Source organism: Scatophagus argus, chromosome 2 (assembly GCF_020382885.2).
Source record: "Scatophagus argus isolate fScaArg1 chromosome 2, fScaArg1.pri, whole genome shotgun sequence".
NCBI classification, from domain to species: Eukaryota; Metazoa; Chordata; class Actinopteri; family Scatophagidae; genus Scatophagus; species Scatophagus argus.
Genome location: NC_058494.1, coordinates 5,220,155 through 5,243,283, shown reverse-complemented (window position 1 = coordinate 5,243,283; position 23,129 = coordinate 5,220,155). Strand labels below are relative to the sequence as shown.

The 23,129-nt window shown below is 40.7% G+C and overlaps 3 protein-coding genes across 5 annotated transcripts in view; all 3 read right to left on the bottom strand.

Moving 5' to 3' along the window:
- Positions 1-1,260: 1,260 nt before the first annotated feature.
- On the bottom strand, positions 1,261-7,951 carry LOC124066579 (multidrug and toxin extrusion protein 1-like). Of its 2 annotated transcripts, XM_046403068.1 has the most exons (16): positions 7,667-7,951; positions 6,605-6,706; positions 6,410-6,478; positions 6,048-6,196; positions 5,257-5,299; positions 5,088-5,132; positions 4,897-4,994; positions 4,710-4,807; positions 3,931-4,112; positions 3,690-3,798; positions 3,215-3,290; positions 2,672-2,741; positions 2,435-2,567; positions 2,223-2,317; positions 2,067-2,130; positions 1,261-1,985 (listed from the first exon to the last, which is right to left on the bottom strand). In XM_046403068.1, exons 1-16 carry the CDS (start codon positions 7,844-7,846, stop codon positions 1,744-1,746), a joined length of 1,755 nt encoding a protein of 584 aa, XP_046259024.1. In that variant the 5' UTR covers positions 7,847-7,951; the 3' UTR covers positions 1,261-1,743. The 2 variants fall into 2 exon arrangements, with proteins under 2 accessions (XP_046259024.1, XP_046259032.1); XM_046403076.1 differs by lacking the exon at positions 1,261-1,985 and having other exon boundaries at positions 2,078-2,130; positions 2,223-2,234; positions 7,667-7,949.
- A 409-nt stretch (positions 7,952-8,360) lies between these two features.
- Positions 8,361-16,381, bottom strand: LOC124066556 (multidrug and toxin extrusion protein 1-like). Of its 2 annotated transcripts, XM_046403058.1 has the most exons (16): positions 15,941-16,377; positions 14,556-14,657; positions 14,397-14,465; positions 14,100-14,248; positions 13,780-13,822; positions 13,007-13,051; positions 12,819-12,916; positions 12,456-12,553; positions 12,070-12,251; positions 10,953-11,061; positions 10,609-10,684; positions 10,396-10,465; positions 10,177-10,309; positions 9,984-10,078; positions 9,837-9,900; positions 8,361-9,464 (listed from the first exon to the last, which is right to left on the bottom strand). In XM_046403058.1, exons 1-16 carry the CDS (start codon positions 16,115-16,117, stop codon positions 9,214-9,216), a joined length of 1,761 nt encoding a protein of 586 aa, XP_046259014.1. In that variant the 5' UTR covers positions 16,118-16,377; the 3' UTR covers positions 8,361-9,213. The 2 variants fall into 2 exon arrangements, with proteins under 2 accessions (XP_046259014.1, XP_046259015.1); XM_046403059.1 differs by lacking the exon at positions 14,556-14,657 and having other exon boundaries at positions 15,941-16,381.
- A 397-nt stretch (positions 16,382-16,778) lies between these two features.
- Positions 16,779-23,129, bottom strand: part of LOC124066553 (FERM and PDZ domain-containing protein 1) — a 36,218-nt gene continuing 29,867 nt past the window's right edge. Inside the window, exon 16 of the mRNA XM_046403046.1 lies at positions 16,779-22,428. Coding sequence (XP_046259002.1) covers positions 18,971-22,428 — 3,458 coding nt within the window. The 3' untranslated portion in view covers positions 16,779-18,970. The remainder of the gene's footprint in view (positions 22,429-23,129) is intronic.

Sequence of the window (23,129 nt, the reverse complement as noted above, 5' to 3'; positions counted from 1 at the left end):
CTTCAATGCAGTCCCTCCTCAGTTTCTTTTTGTGGACAATAGTTTAAGCTGTATATAAGGTAAAAAGCTGTTAAAGACACAGGTTATTGCAACTATTTAATTATTATTTCCATTGTTTAACAATTCAAATCTCCAGTTAAATCCAGATTAGGCCCAGTGGAGTTTGCGTGCAGGCTTCAACCAATGAAATGACATTGTAACTTGGTCATTGGAGCTATGGAATGTGTTGTGGAATTCCCAAAATACAGAGGACAGGACCTCCAGTGCCTAAAATGGAGGGGGACACTGGACATCTAACCTGCATTTGGGAAAAAAATGGGAGGTCAAATGGGAGGTCCAACTCCACCTCTCAGGATCCATTATTTTTAACTGACAATTTTACTTAAACGCGAATGGACTGACATTTGATTTCTGGTGATAAGCTGAGATTGCATGGTTACATGATATTTTTCTTTCAATTTCAAACTCCACAGCCCAGTCTATAACCCAGGCTGTCTACTAAAAACTATAGTAACCATTTCATGGTGGTATGTTTGCACACCAGTAAGGTTTACTGCCTTTCATTTAATATTAGTTTTGAAGAATTTAAAGGAAATTGTGTAGTTTTTAATATGCATGATTCCACTGAATAATTTCCAGTTAGAAGCATGCTGTCCTCACTTAGAGACTATTTTTAAGATAAGATAGGCCTTTATTAGTCCTGCAGTAGGGAAATTCTCTTCTGCCAATTTACACACACATAATACACACATACATCACACACATTTCCATCAATCACTTAACTATTTATTTATACTTGGAGATGACGATGATGAGAATTCAACTCTTTACAGAAAATCATTTCATCGCACAGCATTTAATTTCTTTGGTATGTTGATTTTCACTTTGATTACAGCTTTTGGTTTTGGCAGCAAAACATCAATGTTGACAAAGGCACAAAACAAGAAAAATGCTGGAAGTATTGCTGAGATGATCAGAGGTAAAGTGCAATAAATGAAATTCATGTGCATCCAATATCACTGACTGATTCAGGAATAATAATAATAATAATGTCTTCCAACCACAAGTCCCTCACAGTGAAGTAATGCCATATGTTACCAACTCTCAGCTGTCCTACTGCTGAGCAAGTAATGTCACAAAAAATATACTCACCTCAAAGTGTTTGCACAGTATTCATTCACATATTTCTTTGAACCCAAGGCACAGCATGTAAACAACTGAAGAAATCAAAGTATGTTGGAATTTTTTCTTTTCTTTTTGTCTACCTGAGCCACTGAATAGCGTTTGTCACAAGCGTGAACAAACTCCTAGTTAAAGTTGCAATTTATCGCCCCCTAGGGACCACAAGTTGACTCCAAAGCAAAATCATGGTAAAAATGAAGGCCTGCATCCACTTTAATCAAAATTTCACTACATGACTATACTTTTAAAGTCCTTTTTTCCCCAAGCCCTAATACCCACATTTCAGTGCAGTTCAAGTTTATTCAGCTAACTTCTCAGAAAATATCTCAGTCTCTTTGGCTTGCTAGATATTCCCTTATCAACTTGTTAAACATGATCTGTGAGTGGCTGTCCAGTTATACATGACAGATTTTGGAAAGGTTGCAGATTCAAGCGTTGATCCTCAGTGGGATCAACGGAGCGAATAACTCTGTCACAATGCAAGGTCATTTCATGTCAACATGAAAATATTGTTAATGGACAACCACGAGTCTGAGTGCCAACTCTACATCATCAGAGGACTCATTTCATCAACCTCATGACGAAGTTGTTGATGAGGATTCCAGCGACGAGGATGATGATCATGATCAGCAATACGAGGCCACGCCGTAAAACCAGCTGTGTGACTGACAGAACTTCTCCCAGCGTAGTCGTAGTGGATTTATTCTGGTCCGCAATATGCACCTCCTGGTATGTGTGGTCCTCCTCAGCACTCTCACAACTGGATGCAGTAGTACTGACCTGAGCATGGTTCTGATTCGAGTCTGGAGGTTTCAGGAAGAACCTTTAGTATTAATGAAATACTGTCACTACTAGCATGCTTCAGTAAATGCATTGGAGCTTACCTTTATTTTCCATCCTGCCCATCTCTTTTTCTTCTTTGATCTGGACTCCTGCTCTCACAAGAGCCTGATCAGAGTCATTTAAGACATGTTTTAATATAGCAGGTTTTGACTTAAGATATATCTCGAGACAAGGTTAAAAAAAAAGTAGCATTTTACCTCTTCAGAAGCCTTCTTCCAATCAAGTTTGTACACATATGTGAGAAAGAAAATGGACTGCATTAACACACAGATGGTAAGTCCTGTCCACAGTCCTTTTACAGAGATGAGAGAAAAGTTTCAGTGGCTTTCCAGAATGTTAGCTGATGAGCAGGAGAAAATAGTACATACAGTACTAATTGCAGAACTGTACATGATTGGTCTCTTCTTACCTACGATGCCCATATTTACTGCAAACATTAGGGACACACCAATAGGAAAGCCAATGAAGTAGAATCCCACCAGGTTACACAGAGCACCAATCAACGGTTTTCCTGCTCCTCTAAGAACACCTCCAGTCACACCCTGACAATATCAAACAGATATTTGTATTTGTATCTCGTATCCACGTTCTGCATATGTCAGTACTGGGATGAAATCCTGATAACTTGCATGGAATTGTTTCTCACCGCAACAGCATCACAAACGTGTGTGAAAGCAAATATAACCATGACGTCGGCCACTCTCTGTAAAATGTCTCTAAAAAAACATGCAGAGAGAGATTCTTGATGGAAAATACAATATGTGCTGGCAAGAAAATGAACAGGAGAGGGATTGACTGACTGACACTGGATGTAAACAAAACCTTTCTCATCATAATGAAATAAGAAATGTGCATGCAATGACAATAAAATGACAACCTGAGTGATAGCTCCTAGCCAACCATGTTATTTTACAGATATAAAATTGTTTTTTGGCTGTTTTCCAAGCCACCACCATGGCAAAGGAATGTTATATATTGTTTGAAACTTGGGAAAAAGGTGTGCTCACCTCATGTAAAAATTTGAAATTAGTTAGGTTTGTTTGGGGAAAGCTACTGTGTAACAGCCTGGGCAGAAATACAAAACTAAGCCTGATGTGGCATGTTGACTGCAACTAAAGATACACAAAATAACTGAGCAACTCTGTCAGTGCAAGAATGTGACAAACACACTGTCATAGACTTTACTCACTGCTCCGTGGTGAAAATGAATCCAACGACATTTCTGGCAATGCCCAAACTACCTCCAACAAAACATGCGATGATGACTGCCGTAGGAAAAGAAATAAAAATATTTGTTAATAAGTAAAACACTTCCTTCCCCAGGCCATGCTTTGAATTACATGACAATTACTGTCTTTGAAATAAACATTTCAGTTCATACAAAATATATTCATGAGATTCTGAAAGAAATCCATATGATACAGAGCAGCCATTTACAGGTGACTTTCACAACACAGAAAACAGCAGCAGAGCATAATGACTACAGCCTGCCCACTCTATCAGCAAGTCAGTGTTGCTTTTCTTACTCTGATGCTGTGTGACATTTAGATAAACAAAACATTGCAGATGGATGGTGTGCAGAGTGTATGTGTTCTCTGTATCCAGTGTCTGTTTTCAAGTTGTTTTCTTGTCTTAATGAGACATGTAAGTGCATAGTTTCTTACATGCACAAACGATGGGGACCTTGCAAGACAGCTTGGCCTGCTCTATGTTTCCTGCACCAAGAGCGTTCCCCACCCGTACACTGGCTGCGGCAGAGAACCCTAGTGGGAACTGTGGGGAAAAAATAGATTATACTCAAGCTTTCTCTTAACTATAATTTAATGGGAGCAACACAAAAACAGAGCGTTAACTTTTATAACTGATATTTGAAGTGATGGTAGGAAAGACATTTAGAGGACTTACCATGTAAGCTATAACTGCCAGCTCATATGCTATAGATTGAGCTCCCAGCTCCGCCTCACCAATCACTCCAGCCAGGAATCCTGCTATTTCAAACAACCACCACTCCAGACAAAGCATGAGCATACTGGGGATGGCCAACTTGATGAAGGGTCCCCACTCCTGCAGACAGTCAAGCGACCATCCTGTGGGTCAGAGATCCGTACGTTAAGCTGTAGGTTATACTGGGTACCTCCTGAGAGTGAGAGCATCCAAGTTTATGTGACTGTAACGCATGACAAAATCTATCTGCATGAGCATATTAACTGACATTGTTTAAATACTGCAGATGTATTTGAAAAGTTATCATGCGGGTTTAAAGTTTAGCACAGCACAGGTTAAAAGGGTTCACTCAATCTTTAATCATTATAATCACATATTATATATAATAAAAAACCTTTAGCTGAAATCACAAAAAGGCAGGAATTATTCTACCACTGGCAAATTATTGTTCAGCCTTCTGACAAATGATAAAACTTTAAAGTAAATCTGAACACGGACCAGCTGTGTCACCGCGGTAACCTCTCCTCTACACTACATTACACATTTATAGAGGGTAACAAATTTTGTCAAACATTACACCCTGGAAAGTTCACAGCAAACAACCGATTAAAAATTTGTGAAAGACCAGAGACTTGAATGATGAAAGAGGATGGAATTACTGGAAACAATAATAGAATCAACCCCAGAAGAGAACACATTTTTTTATCAAATATCGCAATAAAAATGAGAAAACAACAGACCTCCCCATGTAGCCTTATGCAGACCCCTCCAGCAGATGTAAACATATAAGACCACAGCCAGTAAATATTGTGAGATGGCGTTGGCTGCTGCAGATCCACTGAAAGAAAAACAAAATGCATATGTTAGGTTTTAGAGCAAAAAAAAAAGAAAAAGAAGAAAAGGTCAAAGGTCTGGTCAAAAACTCACGCAATGCCCAAATCCAGATGATATAGGAAGACATAGTTGATGATTGCGTTGCAGACATTCCCAATTGCTCCAGTTATAACCTGAGGCCATATAATTCCCTGTGCACCAGAGCACAACCTGGTATCAGTATTAATTCAAATAAACAGGGTCCAGTCATCAACTCTGAGATCAGTGTGTTTGCAATGCCGCACCTGATTTTGAAGATACCTCCCTTGCAGATGGTACATAAAAGCAGCCTGAAGACGGACACAGAATTAGTGACACTTTTGTATGCAAGTTTGAGCTTGAGAGTAAGAATCAGCATCTGTATGTATTGCGTCATTATCTCGATTTACAGGCTTTTCAGTGCAGCAAACTCACCGGCAGTGCAGGCATGAAGATCTTCACATACAGCTGGGTAAGACTTCACAAAACACAACAAATGAACATGCATGTGAAATTGTGCTGCTGAAATATATGAATGAATTAACATATATAATATGAGGTTATGAGTCATTATTAATCATAGAGCAGCTGTGATGACAGTGTCAGTCACCTGTAGTGATGAACCCAACTCTGTTTTGTTTTTGGTTTTATGGCCTGCAAATTAATTGTTCTGTTTCACTCTCATCGTGCTGTTTACAGACATATGAGAAATGCTTTAAAAGCCTACTGCACACTACGTGCCCGACAGACAGACACAGTAAGTTAATGTAGCTCTGTATCTCCTGGACTTGAAAATAAGCAACTATTTGCTAACAAATGTACTATGTACTTTTAAAATGTGACCATGTTGTATTTGCATTTTTTTCTGCTGCTCCCAAGTGGGCGAAAATGAACTCAATTTACTATATTAAATTGCAGAAATTAACAGGACTAACTTCTTTTATTTGTTCCAATTCAAAATTTCACGACTGTCTAGCAATGCCACTAAACAAGGATTTAAAGGCCATTTAAAGGTTCATTAAATCAGGGATGGAAACCCAATGACAGGTCAAAACGTCATTTGACACGAATACTCCATCCTACTGTGCACTGATAACTGTCAGTGCTAAATTAGTAAATTAATTTCTCCTATCATTTCTAAGTTTCTGTCTAACATGTAAGAAATTCTAGATGAAACTACATGCACAGCACTAAAAATGTCGCTTTGGGGATTAATAATGACTGACCGGGCAACTTCTGGGTTCTGCTTGATAGCGAGTAGGAGGGGTTCAGTGTTGATGAGGACGGCCCAGCAGGGGAAACAGGCCAGCAGGAGAATCAGAATCCCCCTCTGGAGAATCACACCCACACGCTTCAAGTTACCGCTCCCATACGTCTGCATGAAACGTGTACACAGATAAAAGCAGTCAGAAAACACTAATCACACCAATAACCAAGGTATGACTAGTCAAAGAAAACTAATTTGATACAAAATCTCATTGTTCATTTGTTTTAAAGGTGACCCCAGGAAAACCTGGGAACCCAGCCGTAGTGGTTGTGTTTGTCTTGGTTAGATAAATAAAATGAAGGAACCTCTGGTGAGGTTTACCTGAGAGATGAGGGTATCGCAGGTTAACGACAAACCATTGCCAATGGAAATACCTGTGACATTAACCACCTGCAATACACAACAACATTATGAATGGAAGAGCATACACAATAAAAGTCAGAGAATGTAAATGTGAGTGCTGGTAGGCTCAGATACCAATCCAAGCACAGATAGGACTTGAGCAATTCGCCTCACCGCAATTGATAACGATACTCCTGCAAGTTCAGTTTTCCCCAGGTGACCACAGAACACCGTGCTGACGAAACTGATCATGAAGACCATAAGTTGGGAAATGACCTGGAGCACAAAAACGAGCACAACACCCCTTGACAATTTGATCAATTTTATCAAATTTATTTATCAATATTCAATGGATAGCATTCATCTGATTAGACGTGACTCGCTTATTATTCAACGATGTAATTATTCATCACAACAAGTCACAACAAGTCCAATAAATCTGTCAAAAGCAGATAAGTAATTACATAAGTAAACAAACAGTACAAGGTATATCTGCTGTGCACTCCCCTTTATATAGACAGTGATCATCAGTGATTTTCACTGTGGTGTTTGGGTGCCCCACACCCTCCAGGGGCTGTTTGTGTTGTTTTGTTTATTGTAAATCGAGACAAAAGTGCATGCAGCGTTAAAAACAGAGGTGGAAGAAGTTGAACTTCTGTAAATGCAGAAACACCATAGTGTAGAAATACTCTGTTACAAGTAAATACCACAAGTAAAAGTACTCATCGATATAATGCATATTATTAATAATAATGTATATTATTGTATTATAATTAATGAAGCAATGATGTGTTCACTTCAGTGTTGAGATTATTGAAGTAGGTTACAGAGTTTATCTGCCAGGTATCTTTTCTCTCCCCTTCAATAAATTTTTAACGTTAATTTTTAAAGTTACATCATAATTTATTGTTGATTATATTTTGTATTATTGAAGCAAATCTGTAAAGTCATAGTGGAGTAAAAAGTACACTATTTGGTTCTGAACTTTGCACTTTCTAGTACAAAGGAAGAGAAAATAGAAATTTTCAATGTACAAGTGCAAGTGTCTCAAAAGTGTACCAAAAAGTACAGTACTATTTAAATACTTTCCACCGCTGACTGAAAGTACACTTTAAACTGGAAAGGTACGAGAGGTGACACTTAGATGAACGTGAACACCTTCTAACAACGCCTAAGTTAAAATCAGCCGTACACATAAAGAACGCAGAGGCTGCAGCAGAGTGTCGGGCGACTTACCACTGGACCCGCTAGTTTGGTAAGCTGGACGAGCTCATTCCGGTATACTGGTGGGAGTGAACACCTCACGCCTCCCAGGCAAGAGACGGAGTCCTGACCAGAAGAGGCCGCTTCAGCTGCTTTGGAATCTCCGTTCACCCCATCTGTATATTTAACTGGTGCTTTACCAGAGGTCTCCATATCACGCCAAAGTGCAGTGTTCTCAGCTGGCAGGTTGAGTTCAACTCCGTAACTGCTTTCTCCTTGACAGTGATAATGTTGAACAGGGTTAGTACATCTTTTGTTCGACCACCGCGGGAGGAGTCAGAGGAGGGCTGACGCACGTGCTCCACGAGGATCCTCGAAACCAACCACCTAGTGCAATACTTTGCGTCACTTCAAGCTTAATCAGTAAAATCGGTTACTTTAACTGCAGAGAGATTGCAAGTCAGACTGCAGCACGTGTCAAATAGGCACAATCTGACACACACACACACACATTACATAGACTTACATTAATTTCCTGGAGGCTTAACCACCACCTAACCATAACAATAAACATACCTTACCACTTACCTTAACCTTACCTTAAGCTTAAGGCAAGTCTTCACCCTAATACACACACTGTGGTTATGTGCCAAATGAAATGTAGTGCTCATACATCTGTAATGTATTTTACTGAAAATGCCATGTAATTAAAATGAATAGAAACAGATAGACATCCAAAAATACTTTAATTTAGAGAACTAATTTGAGCATATCTAAATAATATTTCCACAATAGGGAGACTGTTATGTCACCTGTGCAGACCACAGAGCATAATCCAACTGACAGACCTTAAATTGTTAAAAAATGTTAATTACATTACATAACCTGTGTAGGATCCTTACTACGTGACACTTTAGAGTCAGTGTCTTGTGTCTTTTGCGCATGTGGATTAATTTTCAACAGTCATGACGAAGAGAAAAAGAGTCACGCTCCCACACTGGCCTTCAGCCACAGACGGCATACGAGGAATGCACCAAAACAAATGGGGGGAGCCGACAGGGCACCTCACTGGCCCAGAGGTCACCATCACTTGCATGCTGTCAAAGTGTTGACTTGCAATGGTTTGGTCCAGTTTTATACAGTGCCTCATCCTTTGCATTATATGTCAGGGCTGGCTGGTTAACATACTAACTTCAGTACAGAGAACACTGTTGTTTCTTAACATTCTGTTGATAAAGTTTGTTCATTTTGTTATGTGTAAAACTAACATTATGGCCACATCTTAATTCGTAATTAAGTATTTGACCAGGGGAATATCTGAACAGAAGTCCAAAACTCAAACAAACAAACAAACAACATTGATACACTACTACAAAAAGTTCTTATGGCTTATGGATTTCATCTTTGGTTTGGTCTGCTAGCTGAGAGATGTAAATGGATCTCTTTGGCTCCTTGACTCTTCAGAAGTCACTTGCTCTGGCTGTCCAATGTTTGCAGTGCGGCAGCAACTGGAGATGATGAGCAGCTCCTCGACAGTCAGTGTTAACATTAAAAAAATATTAATGAACCTTTAGGATGAGTCATTTGAACAGTTTAACCAGCAGGTTACTGGTTACAATTCCAGTGATGAGGATGAAGATCATGATCGACAATGTCAGCCCACGTCGTAAAACCAACTGCTTTACTGACAGAACATCTCCCACTGTGGTGGTAGCAGAAGAGGACAGTAGCGGACTGTGGCCTGAATCATACACTTCAAGGTCTGTGCCCTCGTCAGAGCTCACGAAGCTGGACAGAGTGGTACTGACCTGGGCCGGGTTCTGATTCGAGTCTAGAGTTTTGAAGCAGAGTTTGAAAAAGACATGTAATACAAGACTCAAAGACTCAAAGCAGGGATGATACAACCCCAATATCAAAAAAGTTGGGCCACGGTGTGAAAAGCTACACAGTGGTAAACATGGCCCTGTCCCAACGTTTTTGAGACGTGTCGCTGCCATCAAATTCAAAAAGAGCAAATATGTTTCATGAAAAAATAAATGTCTCACTCCTAACATCTGAAATGTTTTCTATGTTCTACTGTGGATAAAATATGGGTTCATGAGATTTGCAAATCATTGCATTCTATTTTTATTTACATTTTATACAGCATCTCAACTTTTTTGGAATTGGGGTTGTATAAAGTGAAGGCAGGGCCTGAACTTACCTGTGTGGTCCAACTCAGTGATCTCCTCTTCTTCTGTGATCTGGACTCCTGCTCTCACACGAGCCTGATCAGGGACATGAGGTACAGTTGCTGACAGTGAGTTTTAACTTCACATGCATCTTAAGGCAAAGTGATGTAGCTGCCTACCTCTTCAGCGGCCTTTTTCCAATCAAGTTTGCACAAATATATGACAAAAACAGTGGCCTGCAGTGAAACACCAACGGTAACTCCTGTCCATAGTCCTGCACAAAAATGGGAGTGTTTCAGTGCTTTTTCTGAATGTCTGTGGACAACTAGGAGGCACAGGACATGGAAATACAAAACAGCATTTTGTTTTTACCTTTAATCCCCATTTTTGCTGCAAACATCAGGGACACACCGGTGGGGAAGCCAATGAAGCAGAGCCCTGCCAGGTTACACACAACACCAACCATCTGTTTTCCTGCTCCTCTGAGAGCACCTGCAGCCACACCCTGATGATGTCGAATACACATCACATTTTATGTATAAAATGCTTTGTGGATTACATGTACGAAAAAGTTAATCGTGCATTTCTCACCATGACGGCATCACAAACATGCATGAAACCAAACAGGGGCATGACGTCAGCACATCGCTGAATAATCTCTCTGTAAGAAATGCAGACAAATCCTGATTATTATTATATATCCTGACAATAACGCCTGAAATGAAGGAGCAAAAGACAAGAGAGGATCTGTAGTGAGAGAACTGATTCATACAACAAAGCAAAGTGTCTGAAGATTTTACTCACTGCTCTGAGGTGAAAACATATCCAATGACGTTTCTGGCAATGCTGAGACTGCCTCCAACAACACATGCAACACTGACTGTGTTGGAACAAAGGACCAAAAAGCTTTTGTTAGTGGATTTGAACAATGTTTGATTTCTTAAACTGAAATTTCAAAGAGAAAAAGTGAGCACAAGGCCATGTGTTTGGGTACTATATGTCTATGTTTAGAACAGACATTTCTTTGTTTATGGGTGTTGATGTGACACTTAATACAATATACTCAATATATCATATGAAACATGTTCTCATTGCTTGAATGATTTTATGATAGTTCTAATGCATGTACTGTATACATAGTTTCTTACAGGCACAAACGATGGGGACCTTGCAAGACAGCTTGGCCTGCTCTATGTTTCCTGCACCAAGAGCGTTCCCCACCCGTACACTGGCCGCAGCAGAGAACCCTAGTGGGAACTGTGGGGAAAAAATGACTTTACGATATAGATTATTACAGTGTGAATGCAGTGTGTACTACTTTTCTCGTACTGCTATGAATTAGAAGAAAGGAATGACACCATGACTGCATGGCAAATATGAAGCTACACCAACAGGGAGTTAGTGTAACTTTTGCACAAAGATTAGAAACAGAGGGAAACAGCTAGCCTAGCTCTGTCCACAGGTAAAAAAAAAAATCTGCCTTCCAGTCCCTCTAAACTCATGCATTAACACATTATAGCTTACTTGTTTAACATGTATAAAGAACAAAGCCAAAAACAAAATTGATATTATTGTTTTCTCTGGTTCCATTTTCTTTGCTGTAAGGTTAAAAATAAAAGATATGTGGCATGAATACTTGCCCCCCCACCTCATACAAAAAAATTAGAAACAGTTTTATCCTATAATTTACAGGCAGAAATAGACACACAGCTGAAGAAAGGTAAAACTAATGACTAATGAAATGCAGTTACATGGGGACACAAAATACAGATTTTTAAAAGCATTTTTAACTTGAAAGAAGACAAAAACAAGTTATTTTAAAGGCCATGAAAAGCTATTTTCTGCATCAGCTTCTTTCTATCAACAACTGGGGCCTACATGACCACAACATTTTCTGCCAAAGTTTGAAAATTTGAACAGTTGTGGTAATTTCACGTGCATGCATTTCACATGCATTTCTCGTTATCTGGGCTCACTGTTATAAAGCAGTGAGGGCTCGTTTGGAAAAAAGATGACATCGCACATTTCTGTGCACCAATCAGAATCAAAATCTAATGACTGTTAGCATGAACTGCTAGTGAAATCTGATCCAGCTACATCCATGAAGTCCTGATGGGACAAGAGAGCTATTTTAAAGCATTTGTTTAAATATGGTTATTTATGCCGCCAAAAACTATAGGGTAAAATAGAACATAAAAGCTGCCTTTCCTAAATTATGTTTTTATTGGAGCAATCAACGACAGCATCAATATACAAAAAGATTACCATGTAAGCTATAATGCACAGCTGGTACACCATGGACTGAGCTCCCAACTCAACCTCATTTATGACACCAGCCAGGAATCCTCCTATCTCAAATATCCACCATGACAGGCAAATCATGAGCATGCTGGGGATGGCCAGTCTGAGGAAGGGTCCCCACTCCTGCAGACAGTCGAGTGACCATCCTGTGGGTGACAGATGTGTCATTATAAATGTCTGAATGTGTCAAGAAAATTACACACTGGAACGTTCACAAAGTAAGAGTAAGGGACATGAATGGTGAGAGACTTATTGCAGCAGAGTCCACGATGAAGTCAATGAAAATATCAAAACATCAAAATTGAGATTGGGCTCAAAATGTCCACAAACATTGGGATGATAACCCTGACCTGCCCACGTGGCCTTGTGCAGACCCCTCCAGCAGATGTAAAGGTAGAGAAACAAAGCCAGCAGGTACTGTGAGATAGCATTGGCTGCAGCAGATCCACTTCAGTGACCAAGCAAGTTTCACAGCAAGAGCACAGAAAACAAAAAGAAATAGTTTAAACAGTTAAACAGTTTACTGACGGCTGTTGTTAATAAATAATTAGAATAACAGAAACTCCTTTACACTGTGATCCAATTCAACAACCCTGGGATAAATATGACCTTAATGAAACAATAAGATATCTTAAGACTATTAGTTAACACAGCCGTTGCTCTAATTTTTGTCTGTAATGTAACATATAATTAATCAAAAAAAAAAACCTCACGCCACCCCCAGGTCCAGAGAATAAAGGAAGATGAAGTTGATGGCTGCATTGAAGACATTTCCAGCCGCACCAGTTACGACCTGTGGCCACATGATTCCCTGTAAACCACAGCACAACTTAACGCTGGTTTGACTGTTGATTTTAATGTGCTTCAGCCGTTACTCATTTTCACATCAGTAGCTTTGCACCTGATTTTGAAGATACTTCACTTGTAGCTGGTACATAAAAGCTGCCTGCAAAAATGAAAAAAGACACAGTGAAACATTCAACAATATGAAATTTGACACAGCAAACGGGGGAAAATGCGAGCTTGAGAAAAATGATTATGTAAAAATAAAAAAATGTAAAATAATAAAAAAATGTAAAAAAATATTTGAAATATAAATCCTCTCGATGTGTTATATGACACTATAAAGTATACTGTAAGATTATCAAAATTTGTTTCTTCCAAGGCAGCTACTCCTCAAATATCTCATTGCATTGGGCCATCATTATAAATCTGCTACAAATCATAAACTTAAAAAAAAAGATTTAAAAATACTTTGATTTGAAGGGTATTTAATTCATGGGATTAACCAATAACAGAAATTTTCATTAATTCCAAAGTTTAAACGTCTATGCAGTTTCGCCACCTTCTTAGAACTGATGTGAACTGAAGTCTGCGAGGGCTCAGTTGGCCAGTTCAGGGGGTGGCCATTTTTATTCAGCCATACTTTCTCACTCGAACTTGCAACCTGCCCTGCAACCAACTGACATCCCCTCACACCAACATAACCTGTTCCTGCTTGTCTGTCCACCCTGAAGCCATTAAACCAGCAATTTTCAGACACCTGGACCGAACTGTCCGACTATCTGTACGCTTTCCCATGTTCACTGCTGCAATAAACCTCACACTCGCCATCTTGACATGACATGAAGATCCTGATACAACGTGAAGGAAAACAAAAGTCATCAAACTCACCGGCAGACCAGGCATGAAGATCTTTACATACAGCTGGCAGAGACTTCATGCAGAAAGACAAACGATGTGCACGTGAAAAACGTGTAGAATTTCATCATAACACTCCATTTTATGGATTATGTAACATATGAAGCTAATGGTAAATGGTGGAGGAATCAACAAGCTCAATGAGCTCAAGTTCCTGTACAGCAGGCCAACATCACAAGACAACAACCGATGTTTCTGATCTAGCATTGCGATCACAGCCTCCATCCTGTGCTCCACTCTACTCCTACGAATACCACACCGCTGTGCAAAGACACTTCACCGTTGGGACTGACCTGGCGACCTCTGGGCTCTGCTTGATGGCGAGTAGGAGGGGTTCAGTGTTGATGAGGATGGCCCAGCAGGGGAAACAGGCCAGCAGCAGAATCAGAATCCCCCTCTGGAGAATCACACCCACACGCTTCAAGTTACCGCTCCCATACGTCTGCATGAAACAGGAAGATGAATAAGTGAAGTTATAACAACACTGATCACAGCGTTAAGCAAAGGTGTGAAAAGGCCAAGAAAACAAATCTGATACAAAAGCTCATTGTTGAGTAAGGGGAGAGAGCAACCCCTGCTGAGCATACTACCTGAGAGATGAGAGTATCACAAGTTGATGACAAACCAGTGCCAATGGAAATACCTGTGATGTTAACCACCTGCAATTAACAAGAACATCAACAGTCAATACAAATCCAGGTAAGCTCATAGAAGGCAGACACAGCAAACTGTAAAGCAAATCTCCTCACCGCAGCTGCTAAAGAAACCCCTGCTAGTTCTGTTTTGCCCAGGTGACCGCAGAATATCATGCTGACAGTACTGATCATGAACACCATCAACTGGGAAATGACCTGGAAATAATATCACAAAAAACAATGCGTGTTTGTATCACAAGAGTGGTTGGCTGCAAGTGTAAAAGCCTCATCTCATTTCAAACACAGTCAGCATTCTGTTTGAATTTTCCTTTTGGTTACATGTTAGTTTGGATGGGGTTATGTTGCTTTTTGTGTGTGTCAGCTCAGCTTAAAGTCTATATGATTGATGTGGATTTGTTGTTGCAAGGCCTTCTTCAAGAATTTCCCTCCAGGGATAAACAAGAATTTCCCTCCAGGGATAAATAAAGGAATTCTGATTCTGATTCTGATTCTTGGATTCATTTGCACGTTCACGAAACATCACCAGTATCCTAGCACAGGCTGTCGATGTCTGCTGTAGCCTCAGGTGGTTCACACAGTATTTCATGTGTATGTACAAGCTGAACAACAGATGTCTAGATTAAATTTCCTCAGGATTAAAAGTGCCATGATTGAATTAAATAATGCAATTAAATGCAATTATAAATAATCAAATATTAGAAATTAATTAATCTACAAAATGTGATATAAATTGATATTTCTATTTTAATTTGCTTCTGTATTTATTTACCTTTGTATTAATTCCCCTGTATGCCTTCCTGTTTAATTTTCTAATTTATTTATTGATTTTGCTGTTTTAAAACTGACTTATTTATTGATATGTTATTTATATGTTTATCTCTCTCCATATTTATTTCTCCATACTTTTATACACCATGCATTTCTGCCTCCTCATGCAAACGTGCGGGCTGTGGTTCACAGAATTTCATGTATATTTTCAGCCAGGTGAGTTAAGTCAGTCTGTGCTGTGATGCCAGCCAACCAGCAGGTGAAAAGTTGATCCCATGACGCACCGTTTTAATTAGCTAATGTCACACTTTATAGACAAGTGAATGCCTACATTTATTTGTAACATTATTGGTCAGTTTAATGGCGTATTTATTTGTTCACTGAGCCATTCATTTATTTTGATTTTAACAGTTGGCTTTACTAAACTTTGTGTCTCATCTGATACTAATGTATAATGTCATGTAATGTGTCTAATGTAACCTACAGACGCCAGTCCATTATCGGTGCTGAGTCATGCATGTCGCCTCAGCATCCAGTTTGCTTAGGGGTGACTTTTAATACTTTTTATTAGTTTGTAACTAAGTACAACAACTCCACAGCAGCAAAAAACTAAAGGAAAAAACAAAACAAAGGACTTCCTCACACTGTGACACGACTGTTAATTCCTTACTTCCCCTTTACAACAGGAAAGCTTCTCCGTTCACTCTTACCCCTGGTCCGGCCAGCTTAAGAAGCTCTTTTATCTCATTTCGGTGCTCCGGGGACACAGACGCTCGGACGCGCTTCAGCCAACAGCCGCACACGGACACCTGAGCAGCAGGAACTGCGTCAGCTGCTGTCCGGGCCCCGTTCACTCCTTTACTATCGTTTACTGCTGCACCGTCCATACCGGAAAAAGACGCGTCTTGATAAACGTCATCTGCAGGCACACAAAAAGTCAGATTTTATGAATATTTGCGCCGGGAGGAGGGTCAAACGTTTCAAGAGACTGCAGAGCGGGATCCATCCATCCAGAAGGCTTCGTTCCCAAACAGGATATGATGTATCGGATCTGACGTACGGTATCGCAAAAACTGATAAAAACAAACATTCGAGCTATTAGAGTTTCTTATACTAACAGGAGACTACAGAATGTGTCCCTCTCCTGGTATAATTAGTTGTGTAATTATGTACACGGTGGGTCTCCGATCCATTGCAGGGCGGTTCCACAGACAACGTGTAGATGGCGCTATTTCTACTCTGTTCGCAGCTATTACTATTCAGTGCCATTTCCACCTGTGCACTGTGTTCTCAAATCAGACCTTTTATAGGTTGCCTGCGTCATTTTATAGATATAAAATAGCAGAAAAGGGTGTGCCTATCGTCTCGCCATTGCTGTTGCTCTGACACGGTTTCCTTTTCAATGTCACATCACAATAGTAGAATTTGAACAGTTGCATAAATGAGTTAAGTACGTTTCAGTGAAATGAGTTTCTGTGTCATCACACAGTGTCATCAATATTTAATATGCAAGTCTATTTTGCTTTAGCAATACCACTTTTTTTAAAAAAATACTTAAAGTAAAACTCCTTTGCCCAGTTCTGTCTAGAGACTAAAGACTGTCGGCTGTGCTGGGAAATAAAAAAGTGATTGTAAATGAACCTGCATAGGTATCTGCAGTCTGAGCAATGAAGGCACAAGTGGGTGAGCAATAAAGGAATCATAATCTTGACATTGTTTTTAATGGTGGGAGCTGAGCATTACAAAGCAAGAGCAGATGTCATCATTCAATCATTCACCAATAAAATCCCTGATAAAACAACAACGCATTCCATGGCATATTACAACATGCTTTGTGAGCACATATGATTTAAAAAAGTTTTGCTGCTTGGGGCAGTTTTCTCATGGAGATCAAGTTAAATAATCCAGCTCTTTTCGGGAGTAAAATACAGGAAATTATATTCTGTTGCAACCATAGGGAACAAAACAGAACAAGTTAATAAATAAAGTGTTTCAGTTGCCATTATAAATATATATAGAAACACTATTTGCAATAAATTGTGTTCCCAGTACTGCAGTGTTGAAATGATTTCTGATAACTTTAAGTTCTTCAGTGAACATGCAGGTCCAGTGTGCATCTGTCCTTTTTATTTTAGGAACATTCCAAGTGAAAATGCTGTAATATGACTTGTCCATAAAAATAATTTTTGCGTAAAATCAGTGTTGTACATGATTTGGTGACAAATGTGTTGAGTTCAAGGTACTTCAGTGATAGGCTGTCAACCAATGACTGGGTCACTTCGACAGACAGACTGAGACTCACCCTTTCACTCAACATGCCAGTCAGAAGCTGAAAAAGCATGTACACATAGTAAACAGTGCTATATAATCCTCCACTGCCTGGGTTATCTGTGCCCATATCCAGTCACCTGTTACCATTATTTGTGGTTACACCTGGAGATTTGTAGTAAAAATGCACTTAGTGTAGGGACAGGGTAGTTTCGGTCCTTCCTGATTGTCCCCAAAGCTCAGAGGTGTGCAGGTCTTTATGATCTTGAAAAGCTTGCAGATTGCTTGAAGGTTAAGATTCGTAAAATGATCTATATACCACATACTATATATCATACCAGGAATATCTATTGGGAAGCATCCCCAAGTCTTGTATAGAATGGAGATTCCTGTTTTCAATGGACTTGTTCATACTAAGTATAAACAAAATGAGTAAATGTTTGGAAAAGACTGGTGGTTGACAGTCACATCACCATGCACCAGAGGCTGCAGTGTTTTAACTGAATGTGGAGAAAGAGAGTGTTAACAAATATGACAGAAAAATATGAGAGAAAAACTTGAATGTGCAAACAGCTGAATGTCATCCAGACTGTTTCGTAAAATAACACAATGCGCACACAACAACATTCTGCTAGCAGATTTATAAAATGGCAAACATAGCTTCAAGCTTGACTTCTATGGTTTGAGGAAATCATTTCTCACTCTAGTTTTTGGTTTTGTAAACAGTAACATTCAAAGAAGTCCTCAATATCAGCCTGCACAATGTAAAGATATAGAATATGCATCAGTAAACTGCAGTGTTTCTTGTCTACACATGGCCATGACAGTCGAACAAAAGGCTTGTGTATGAATGGAATCAAATACTGACTCACTCTGCATGTGAGGTTGTGTGCTTTTGTATGTGTGGTAAAGGCCCACTACTCTCACACACCACTACTAATCTGTCTAAAGTTTTGTCTGTAAACATGTCCAAAAATCTTCCCCCCTTGTCTTTACATTCCTTACTTGCTCACTGTAGTAACTTGTTAATTAAATAATTGAAAATATAAACATAATAGATAACATAGAATACATTCAAGTACAGCAGTTCCTCAATACTGGAATTCAAGCAGGTTTTGCTTTTGCAACTTGCACCACTCTACAGTCTGGTTGTTGGCTGACTGTTTTGTTTGTGGGCTCCAGCACGTGCACAGCAAGTAGTCAGTAACCACATGCACCTCACTGATCTCAAAGTGGCTCTATAATGTTGAGTTTGTTGTGATCACTTGAGTTGTCATGGAACTCAGTGAAACCAGTGTGTTTCTGAGGTAACCTCACCTCACTTACTGCCCATCCTAAACATGACAGTCCTGGGTCACATCTACCCACATCTGCAGCAGCTGTGAGCTCACTTTTGACCTTATATATCAGAGGTCACACACACCACAGCTTGCCTGAAAGTCATTTCAAAAACTTCAGAGATTATGGTCCACTCATAATGCAGTGAGGGTGCGGAACAGCTGAGTGAGGCAGAAGACGGAGGCGGTGAGCGCGGTGCACTGTTTGGCTAACAGCTTGGTGCTCAGGTCCTGGCAACTGCGCTTGCTGCTGGCTCGCTCCGCTGCCAGACAGAAGTCTCTGAATGAACGAGCCACATCTGCCAGACCTGCAACTGCCTCAGCATTCCTTCTGTCACACCTGTCGCAACCAGAGAACCAGAGGCATATACCTGCCAGTTCCACCAGGGTCCGGAAACTGTCAGCTAGGGAGTGAAGCATTTCCTCTGGGCTTTGTTCAATACCTACCACCTTCTGGCAGCCTGACATTAGCCGTCGTGCCTCTATCTGTAGCACTCGTTTGTTCTCTGTAAAGTGGGCAGGGCAGGTCTCTCTCTGGTGGCGACCACCATGGCCTGCCACAGATCGGTCGGCACCGCTACTTTCAAGAATGGAAAGGAGCTTGTCCACGTCTACACGAAGTACTTGGAAACCTGTTGGGGGTTCTGGGTAGCACTGCTGGCCTAGTCGACTGATGGTGTCCTTGTGCGTTTGAGACAGGAATGAGGTGTCAGACAGTGGTGAGAGCAGAGGGCTGAGCTCAGAGGTAGAGGAGGAGAAAATAATGGAGCGTGGAAAGGTGGCAGAGTGGGCGGACGAGGTGGAGAGAAAGGAAGGAACAGGTGGGGAAGTCATGAGAGGAAGACTTGTTCCAGAAGTCTGAGTCACACCGCTGCTCTGTGTGCGGCAGGAGAACTCATAGACTGTCAGCTCTTCATCAAAACTGTCCCCTCCACTGAAGCAGTTAGTATAGACTGCTGGGCAACCACAAGCATCCAGTGGAATCTGCATTCCTTCCATAACTGACTCACATCCAGATGCTAGCACGGTACTGCAACTCAACTCAGATTTCAAGGGTGGGGTTGTCCCCAACTCTGCGTGGGTCTTTGTCTGGGATGGATCTTCACAGATTGTAAACACCCTGCAGCCTGGAGAAAGAGTTTTTGGTGAGTCTGAATTCTGCCCTGTGTGCCCGCAAAGACCCATCAAAGGCCTGTCACAACTCGTCCATCTTACTTTCTGTGATTGACTATCAAAAGGGAGCCCTGGCCCATTTAGATTTCTTGTCGTCACCACTATTGGAGAGGAGTTAGATGGTGAAGCAACCTTTATAGGACCAGGAGTGTCCATCTCTAGGCCTGAAGTGTCTCTTTGGAGGCTGTTTACTATGGAGGCTGGAGGCTCTGTTATGGGTCCTGGACTGTTCTTGATAGGTCCAGTGTACAGAAGCTGACTTTGGCGTTGGGATTTGGGTTCAGTTTGGACAGGCGATGGGGAACTTACTTCTTTAACCTCTGGAACTGACTGAAAACTCTTTGCTGCTGTTGTTTCAACGAAAAACTCCCCATCCACCTCTGATCCTGTTACAGTTGTATCTGAATCATCTGACTCCACTGATTCTGCGGTTGTATCCACAGCACAGTCTACTGTTTGCGTGACATCATGAGTGTCCGTTATGGTAATCTTAACATTGTCCCTACTGTTGTCTTCAGTAGGACTTTGAGCTACATTTCCTGTCCCAGCTTGGTTGATGGTTTCTTGAGATCTTGATAAATATAGCGGCAACTTTTGAATCTTTCCCCTAAGTGTTGAGGCAGATAAGCGACCGATAATGCTCGGGGAACAGGTTTGGAAGAGAAAGTGCGTTGGAGAAGGAGGGTCTTTGGAAGGATTGTGGACTGTGGTTGTGTTAGCTTTTGCTAAGCTAGGACTAACTAAACTATCTTTAGCTTCAGCACTTGGCGTGGTGGAATCACTGCTGGGTTTGTCTGTGGTTTCATTCGAACATGAAGCACTTTCATGTGTAGCCACACTTTTCAATCTAGTACCTGAAATATATATCGGAGATGTGACACTTGTAGCAGCTCCGAGCTTTGCAGTGATGGAGTTTATAGTCCGAGTATAGTCAGAATTGAGTGAATTAATTCTTTTCTGCGCTTCAGTGCTGATATGAGACTTAATAGCCATTTGAGAATCATCTTTACCTGCTGTAGCTGAATCAGCATTGATGCCACCCTTTTCAGGTATAGTCCAGTCATATTTTTTGTCACTAGAGCTAGAATTAAAGGAATTACTCATCTCATCATCATCAAAAACATTGTCCGAGTTGGTGCTGTCAGTAACTTCATCACTAGTAGCCACAGTAGAACTTACAATACAGATGTCTTCATCCTCATTAACACATGTTGTGACTTCTAAATGTAATTGTGCTTTGTTTTGATTGTGATTTTGTTGACAAAGTGGCATCTCCTCGGTATTAGATATTGACATTTGTATCGAGGATCCCGTGTTTTCCTTGCCCTCTTCTCCCCTCACCAAACAGTCCCTTTGAGATTGGTGAACAACTGGTACTGGAGGTAGAGGGGATGAGGGTGGTGGCGGTGGTGGCGAGTATGATGGGGGATTTGACTTTTCACACACACCTTCAAACGCATATTCATCTACATATGGGTTTTGTTCTAGAGCAATTAAATGGGCTCCCAAAATGCAATTATTATCCTTTTTTTCCTCATCTATGAAACTTTTGGGCAGTGTGTTGACCTCTGGTTGTCTTTCAGCACCTATGAGTGGTCTCTTTGAACTCACCTCCTCTTTCTTCTTCTCCTCTTCCTTATCTTCCTTCTCAGAGATTTCTGGCAAAAACATGTGACTAGTGAATGGCCCAATTCCTGACACAAAGGTTGTCTCCTCCTTCTCTCCCTCTTCTTTCTCCTCACCAATCTCATCCTGTTCCTCCCCTTCCTCCTTTCCATCACCCCTCCGATCAGCACACTCCTTTCCATCTGGATCCACCCGGCAGCGGACAACAGTGATAGTAGGAGATGCAGCCTTCACCAGATCTGTGACTGATTTGGATTCCATTGCATCTGGCTCCATTTCCATTTCTTGCTGCCTGGTCCTGGAGGGGGGCTGTGGGTCTCTAGACTGCTCATGAGACACAAAACCACAAGGAGAGCCAGGTCCACGTGAGCGGGGTTTGGACAGGATAGGTTTTGACTCCAGCTGAGCCGGTTCCCCTTCAGAATGAGTCAGAGAAGAGACAGTAGGACTAGGATTCTCAGTTTGCTCTGAAGGTTCAGGATCTGAACTCAACATCTGTGCATCATTGGTTTCTGTCAAAATGTTGTTATGAAGCCCACTAACGACCAGATTGTGCCCCTCTGGATCTGGCTCTGGATATGACACCCTAGAAGTGTAATCAGTTTCCATGAAGGAACGACGCTTACGGGATCTTTTTCTGAGCTGAAACAATGTTTCTCTTGCTCCACCTTCCTCAGCTCCTCCTCTTCTGTCTTCTTCTGCTTTTCCATGTTTATCTGCATCAGTCACGGAGACTCTGATGTCGCTGAGGCTGAGTGTGCTGAGAAAGTCCAGCTTCATCTCTGTACAAATATCTGCAAGATATTAAAATAGGCTCAGCCAGGCTTGTGCAAAAGGCAGAATTTGTATCAAAATTAGCTTTTTTCATGTTTTAATTCAGTGTATTATGAACAGCAGACATAAGCATGGATTAGACATACTACAGGTAATCCACACTAACTCAATGACAAATTAACCTCTAGTTTTGTATCACTTTAGTTTTGCTTAATGGTTTATGCCAGAGATGAGTGACAGAATTGAACATGAACTAGTTTAACAGTCTAATAGTGAGTTGTGTGCCACTATTGGAACCAAAGGTGTCTTTTCCACAAGGGAAGGGGGAACACAACTTCTCTGAAGCTTATTTTTGTCTCTCCAAAATCTCTCTGAATACTTTCCTTTCATTGTCCACTTGCCCAAAACCAAATAAAAAAGTAGATCAGAAAAATCAAATGCTTAGTTATTCAATTAATTGAATTCTTGCACTTAAGCTTTAAAAACAGCAGAGTTGTTCTGCACTGTGACATGGCAGGATGTAACCACTAATGACATTGTCCTAAGCTGAGAGGTATTGTTAGCAAACTTAGCTTAGTTAGCTAGATGCATGTTTTCTTTTGGTTGATACAGAAAGAAAATAGTTCACAACAAGTTCTGTGGATCTTCTTGAGTAACAGGGTCATGATTTCTGGAAAGACATTTTCAAATGTTTTGTTTTTTGCCTTTGGCACTTTGAACA

What these genes read in the sequence shown, in the direction of transcription:
- LOC124066579 (XM_046403068.1), bottom strand. Translation starts at nt 7,846, where the DNA reads ATGGAGACCTCTGGTAAAGCACCAGTTAAATATACAGATGGGGTGAAC. An exon ending in GGAGGTATCTTCAAAATCAG is followed by an intron (nt 4,995 to 5,087) that starts GTGCGGCATTGC and finishes TCTGGTGCACAG; the next exon opens with GGAATTATATGGCCTCAGGT. An exon ending in GGTCCCCATCGTTTGTGCAT is followed by an intron (nt 3,291 to 3,689) that starts GTAAGAAACTAT and finishes TTCCTACGGCAG; the next exon opens with TCATCATCGCATGTTTTGTT.
- LOC124066556 (XM_046403058.1), bottom strand. Translation starts at nt 16,117, where the DNA reads ATGGACGGTGCAGCAGTAAACGATAGTAAAGGAGTGAACGGGGCCCGG. An exon ending in TCTTCATGCCTGGTCTGCCG is followed by an intron (nt 13,052 to 13,779) that starts GTGAGTTTGATG and finishes TCATTTTTGCAG; the next exon opens with GCAGCTTTTATGTACCAGCT. An exon ending in TATGTTTTCACCTCAGAGCA is followed by an intron (nt 10,466 to 10,608) that starts GTGAGTAAAATC and finishes CATTTCTTACAG; the next exon opens with AGAGATTATTCAGCGATGTG.